The sequence below is a fragment of the Mus caroli genome, chromosome 19 (assembly GCF_900094665.2).
Source record: "Mus caroli chromosome 19, CAROLI_EIJ_v1.1, whole genome shotgun sequence".
Taxonomy (NCBI): domain Eukaryota; kingdom Metazoa; phylum Chordata; class Mammalia; order Rodentia; family Muridae; genus Mus; species Mus caroli.
Window position 1 is genome coordinate 6,107,055 of NC_034588.1, and position 7,043 is coordinate 6,114,097.

At 42.4% G+C, this 7,043-nt stretch overlaps 1 protein-coding gene across 2 annotated transcripts in view; it reads left to right on the forward strand.

Annotated features, from left to right (window-relative positions):
- Ganab (glucosidase II alpha subunit) overlaps positions 1-7,043 on the forward strand; it is a 22,045-nt gene that overhangs the window by 2,405 nt on the left and 12,597 nt on the right. For both annotated transcript variants that reach the window (XM_021151251.2, XM_021151252.2), the window contains exons 2-4: positions 1,851-1,955; positions 2,107-2,215; positions 4,697-4,824. In XM_021151251.2, the coding sequence (XP_021006910.1) occupies positions 1,851-1,955; positions 2,107-2,215; positions 4,697-4,824 (342 nt within the window). The remainder of the gene's footprint in view (positions 1-1,850; positions 1,956-2,106; positions 2,216-4,696; positions 4,825-7,043) is intronic.

The following is a 7,043-nucleotide window of genomic DNA, read 5'->3' on the forward strand; positions in this document are numbered from 1 at the left end:
CTCCCTCCCTCCCTCCCTCCCTCCCTCCTGTTCATGCTCAATCAGTTTTTCTCTTCCTTTCCTTTCCCTCCCCTTCCCCCTTCCCCTCCCCTTCCCCCTTCCCTTCCTCCTTCCCTTCCTTTCTCTTCCTTTCCCTTCTCCTTCCTTTCCCTTCTCCTTCCTTCCTTCCTTCCTTCCTTCCTTCCTTCCTTCCTGGTTTCTCTCTTTAGCCCTGGCAGTCATGGAACTTGCTCTGAAGACCAGGCTGGCCTCACAATCCTGTCTTTGCCTGGGTTACACATTAACAGACACTAAAATCTGAGAGTCCCTTTTTAGGAATCATTTAGTAGGTAAATATAAAATCTTATGATTATTCTTTATGTGTTTTTATGTTTTCCTTTCCTACATGCATATCTGTGCCCCCATGTGTATGCCTGATGCCAAAAGAGGGTGTTTGATCCCCTGAAACAAATTACAGAAGATTGTGAGCTGGCATGTGGGTACTAGGAATCAAACCCAGGCCCGTTTGAAGAACATCTACAGCTACTGTTCTTAGCTACTGAGCTGTCTCTCTAGCCCCAAACTTACTTAAATGAGGTTATTAATCCGTAGTCTTTCATTGGATGCACATTGTGGGAGTGACAGTTTGTGGGAACCTGGATGTGAGGCTTTTCGGTTTAGCAGGTCTGCTCTGTTTTGTTGACGATTAGTGTGCTGTACTGTGTATTGAGTGGGAATCATGGTCTTAGCTAGCGACAGGACTAAGCTCAAGGCCATTTTCACCTCTTAGTAGCTGTTCAAAAGTCATAGCTGATTGTTCCTTCTATGACTGAATTTTCCCATCTGGAAAAAATCTCCTAACCTAACATTGACTAAGAAAAACAGTGAAAGGAAGGGGGAAAATAAATGTATGGAAAGTAGTTTTGAGTCTTGGTTACTTGTTAGGGTTAGGGGTGTCTGTTTATGCATTATGATTATTGAGATAGGTTCTCACTCTGCTGCTCTTATTAGTCTCTCCTATGCTCAAGTGGTTCCTAACTCTCCCAAATAGCTGTGTACTGCAAGCATATGCCATGCCATAGAGAGTTTAAACAGTCACTATTTTAGGCCAATTAAATCCGTCTCTGAAGGTGTTGCTAGGGCATTGATTCTTTTACCACTGCAGTCATTTGAAAGCTAGGGATGCATCGTTTAGCTAGGCTCAGTGTGTTTTTCAGCTGTCACTCTAACCTTAGTGATGATGGTGATTTGAAGTTGTAGAACTGTACATCAAAGGGACTGGGCATCTAGTGTTCCAGGATCTTAGGAGTTGTGATGAGCAGATTGCCTCTATCTGATGACTTACCCCTGAAAGGCACAGTTAGCTTTGTTCTTCTGATGTACACACATGGTACCACCATTTCCTTTGGGACTGGCTGTTACTGTTCCTTTCCTCTGAGAGGCTGATGTAACTATAGTCAATACTCAGCCTCTAAAGGCCAGACAGACAGACTTTGTCCACTTACTCTTGGTTTTTTGCAGGGACAGTGTGAACAAACCATCTCTTCAAGACTAACTTTTCTTTTTCTTTAAAAAATTTTTTCCTTTGAGACAGGATCTCACTGTACAGTATGGGTTGACCTGGAATTTACTGTATAGACCAGACTGACCTCAGATTCATAGAGATCTGCCTTGCCTCTGCTTCTCGAGTTTGAGTGCTGGGATTAGAAATGTGCTCCACCATTCCCACTCAGAATTGACTTCATCCTTGGTCTACTTGGCTTTTTTCCTAATTAATAGGATTGCTATTATGAATTGTCTGTTATGGTTACGTCAAGAAGGTGAAGCCCTTCTTGACCAGAGTGTTAACTGTTCTTCTTGTCTTTCCATAGGTCTTGGTTAAGTTTGGTGCTGGCATACTTAGGGGTCTGTCTGGGGATTACTCTTGCTGTGGATAGAAGCAACTTTAAGACCTGTGATGAGAGTTCCTTTTGCAAGTATGTTTCTAGAAGCGGTGAATGGGAAGTGGGGACATGGGAGGCGTGTGTGGGAGGTGAAGTGGGCTGTAAGGAAGGTAATTGTAAGTAGAGTCACCTAAGGACATTGAGATGCTCTCTAACCTTCCTTCCCAACTCTTGCATTTGACAGACGGCAGCGAAGCATTCGGCCAGGCCTCTCTCCTTACCGTGCCTTGCTGGACACTCTGCAGCTTGGTCCTGATGCTCTTACAGTCCATCTGATCCATGAAGTCACCAAGGTCAGGCAAGACAAGAAAGAGTGATAGGGATGGGGAAATAGGTGGTAACTTGGGAAAGAAAAACTTGTAAATAAATGTCTTGTGTCAGGCTTATCTTTAGACTTTTTTATGTTTATGAGTATTTTGCCTTCCATGTTGGTCTTTGTACAGTTGTGTATGCAGTGCCCATGGAGACCAGAAGAGTATGTTAGATCTACTGGGATGCAAGTTACAGAGTTGTTTCAAGCATTGGAGTTATACACCAGTATGTGACTGCTAGGACTCAAATCCAGGTCCTTTGGAAGAGCAGCCAGTGCTTTTTAATGTTTTGAACCTTCTCTGTCCTGGAGACGTTTAATTTTGAAGAAATCTGATCTCAGGTTCCTTAGGCCAAAACATTATAAACTTAAATTTGCAATAAAAAAACTTTTTTTTGCAAGAAATTTTTATAGGATTCAGGAAAAGAGAGAACATTAGTTCTGTGTACAAATCAAGGAACTCAGAAAGAGAGAATATTGGTGTGTGTACAAATCAAACATTTAAGTAAATCATAAATTTATTTCACAACAGTTTTTTGGTACAGAAATAACTTTACTGGTTTTTGTTTTTTTGTCTTTTCTAGACAGGGTTTTTCCGTATATCCCTGGCAGACCTAGAACTCACTGTAGACCAGGCTGGCCTTGAATTTACAGAGATCTGTCTGCCTCTGCCTCCTGAGCACTGGGATTAAAGGGGTGTGTCACCATCACTGTCTTATTTTTTATAAGAGCAGAAAACTTTGTATGGATAGTAAAAGGATCACAGTTGATAACACACAAAGTCTCCAGTCTGAGCCATAGTGGTTTAGGCAGAGTTCGTTGGCATTGTGTGCCATGATGGCATATGAATATAGTCTGTTGAGAACCAAGGCTTCAGAGAAGTTGGGCGATGTAACATGGGTGAGCACGGCTAGGAAAACCTTAGGTTCATTATGAGTTTGATTTTCGGTTTTGTTTTTTTTTTTTTGGTTTTTCGAGACAGGGTTTCTCTTTATAGCTCTGGCTGTCCTGGAGCTCACTTTGTAGACCAGGCTGGCCTCGAACTCAGAAATCCACCTGCCTCTGCCTCCAGAGTGCTGGGATTAAAGGCGTGCGCCACCATGCCCGGCGGTTTTGTTTATTTTTGTATCATGTAGTTCAGGCTGTCGTCATACTAACTTTGTAGCTCAGAATGACTGAATTTCTAACCTTGTTTTCGTTTTCTGAATGGGGGGATTACAGGAGTGTATATCAAAGCAGGTTTTATACTGTGCTAATCTTGAACTAGGCAAGTACACTATCAACTGAGCTTCATTTTTGATTCTGATTAAAATTTTTTCATTACATATTGAGAAACTACTTGTCAGTTTTTTCATGACAACTCCCCCACTATTGAGTTATACCTTGTCATAGGGGTTACAATCTATAGTATAGGAAACTGGGGCATGCCTGTAATATCAACACTTGGGAGACAGAGGCAAGAGGATCCAGAGTTTTAAGAACAGCAGCAATCAGTTGCATAGTAAGTTCAAAACCAGCATGAGTTACATGAGATCCTGTTTAAAAAAAAAAAAAAAAGGCTAGCAGGCATGGTGGTATACACCTTTAATACTGAGAGGCAGAGATATGCAGAGGCATGAATTCCAGGCTGGCTTGGGCTGTATAGTGAGATCTTTTGTTAAAAATCAATCAAGAGACAACAATATGAACTAACCAATACTCCCAGAGCTCGTGTCTCTAGCTCCATATGTAGCAGAAGATGGCCTAGTCGGCCATCACTGGGAAGAGAGGCCTCTTGGTCTTGCAGACTTTATATGCCTTAGTACAGGGAAACGCCAGGGCCAAGAAGCCGGAGTGGGTGGGTAGGGGAGCAGGGCAGAGGGAGGGTATAGGGGATAGAATTTGAAATGTAAATAAAGAAAATATCTAATTAAAAAAATAAATCAGTAAATAATCAAGAGAACTGGAGAGAGGGCTGAATAATTTAGAGCACTTGTTGCTTTTTGTTGTTGTCTTTTGTTTTTTGAGACAAGTTTTCTGTGTATAGTCCTGCTATCCTAGGATTTACTCTATAGACCAGGCTGGCCTTCATCTCTCCCGAGTGCTGAGATTAAAGAAGTGTCTGTCTGTACTCCTGGATTTCACCTGTTGTTCTTAAGAAGGACCAAGATTTGTTTCCCAGCACTCATATGATGGATCACAAAATATCTAAAAACTCTAGTTCCAAGGACCATGCTGTGGGCACCAGATACACACATGGTACACACACACACACACACACACACACACACACACACACATATATATATATATATATATACATACATACATGCAGGCGAAACACTTACATACAAAAAAACAAATTAAACCAAACATTGCTTTTAAATCAGAGCTGTAGGCAAAAGGCTGAGGAGAGACGATGGAGGGGTTTGTCTGATGGGGTGTTTTAGTTTCTCCAGATTCAGGTCAGTGTCTGTTTCTGCAGGTGCTGCTTGTGCTGGAGCTGCAGGGCCTTCAGAAGAACATGACTCGGATCAGGATCGATGAGCTAGAGCCCCGGCGGCCTCGATACCGAGTGCCAGATGTTTTAGTGGCTGAGCCCCCCACAGCTAGGTAAAGTTTTCCTGAGAAGGATATCTCTCAGATTGCCCTTTTTCCTTCCCAAGGAATCTTTGTGGTAACCTAGTTTCTTGCATCAGAGAGGCAGCGCCTCATCTTCCAGCCTACCCCGCTTCTCTTCTTCCTCTGTTTTACTTCCTCTCACTCTATATTCACTCAGCAGACAGGTGAAGTTTTGTCTTCCTGTCAGGCTTAGGCTACGTATTACTGTTATAAAGAAGATCACACCTTTGTAGTCTGCCAGCCTTTTTTTCCTCTTTTTTTTTTCCCTTGGTTGTTTAGAATACAACTGTTCAAATATCTATTTTACATTTTTTCATACATTTATATAGATGATAGGTCTGGCTGTATCAGTCTGTTTCTCTCTCTCTCTCTCTCTCTCTCTCTCTCTCTCTCTCTCTCTCTCTCGACAGAATCTCATTCTGTAACTCAGGTTTGCCTGGAGCACAGTGTGTAGATCACACTTGGCTTCAGACTCACTGAGTCCTACTGGTGGCTTCAGTATCTTGAGGGTTCATATAATAAGATATGGGCTACCATACAATGCCATGCTCTTCTAAGTTTGTTAATGAAACCCAACATCTCTGAGGGTTTTTTTGTTTGTTTGTTTGTTTGTTAATGTTAGTGTGTATAGACGTGTAGACATGTATGTGTGTGTGTGGCCAGAGAACAACCTCTGGAGCAATATTCCTCATTGGCTTGGAACTCACTAATCAGGCTAGGCGGGCTGACCAGTGATCCACAGGCATCCACCTGACTTCTCTGATACTGGGATTATTATGTGAAGCTACCACGCTGCATTTTTATCTGCTTCTGGGGAATAAACTCTGCTCCTCATGGTTGTGAGTCAAGCTCTTTGCCAACTGATCTCTTTACCAGGCCTTGGGCCTTAGGCCTTAGGCCTTGTTTATATGTGGTCTTTTGGGTTTACTGTTGTGTGAGATAATAGTTGACAGCTTACACCCATTCATCTCTTTATGTGGTTTGTTCTTACTGCCTTATAGAATTTGTTAATCTTGAGTCTTTACCATTTATATATTGTGGGTATCTTTTCCTAGGTTGTTACCTTTTAATTTACCAAAGGTATCATTAAAGAAAAAAAGAAAACAGCTTGAGATTAAAGCTGCAACTCAATTATAGAGTACTTTGGTAGGCCCTGAGTTGAAGTTATTCAAGAAAAGCACATCGCAGTAGTAGGTCTGGAGAGCTTTAGCTTCCAGGTAGAGCACGCACTTGCTGACGCGTGCAAGGCTCCGGTGTCCATCCCCTCCACACACACTTACACTTCATAATTTGCAGTGGGGTTAGATTTGTAGGAAAGTTGAAGGAATGATTTCCTTTGAGCCCTTCCTTTGTGTCTGTGCACTTGCTAACATAACTGTCATTCCTTTGTCTTCCCAGATTAATTGGTAGCACTGCACTATCATATATATTTATTTGGGTTTCTTTAGGTTTTGCCTAGTCTACTTGTTCTGCTCTGGGAGCCAACACACCATGCAGCATTCAGTTGTCACACTTCTCCAGGTTTCTCTGGAGACAGTTTCTTAGACATTTAATATTTAATATATTTTTTTTGTTTTGTTTTTGTTTTGTATTTTTTCGAGACAGGGTTTCTCTGTGTAGCCCTGGCTGTTCTGGAACTCACTCTGTAGACCAGGCTGGCCTCAAACTCAGAAATCTGCCTGCCTCTGTCTCCTGAGTGCTGGGATCAAAGGCGTGCGCCACCACTCCCGTCTTTATATTCTTGATGGCCCTAAAAGTGTCTTTTGATAAATACAAAGTTTTAGTGTTGATATTCTTAGGTTAATGTGTCAGTCAGTTTTCTACCTTGTGGTGTTAGCACATATTCCTTTGTTTAAACTATTTCTCTTGGGCTGGATGTGGCTCAGTGGTGGGGCACTTGTGTAGTATATATAAAGTCCTGGGTTCAATCCCTAGCATTATAAAAACAGTAACTGTCTCATTCAGGCATGGGTTGTGGTTGGCTTTTATAAGCCCACCTACCTGACAGGCTGAGGTAGGAGAATCTCTCTAACCTAGATATTAGAGGCCAGCCTAGGCCATAAAGTGAAACCTGTGTCGGGCGTGGTGGCGCACGCCTTTGATCCCAGCACTCTGGAGGCAGAGGCAGGTGGATTTCTGAGTTCAAGGCCAGCCTGGTCTACAGAGTGAGTTCCAGGACAGCCAGGGCTATACAGAGAAACCCTGTCTCG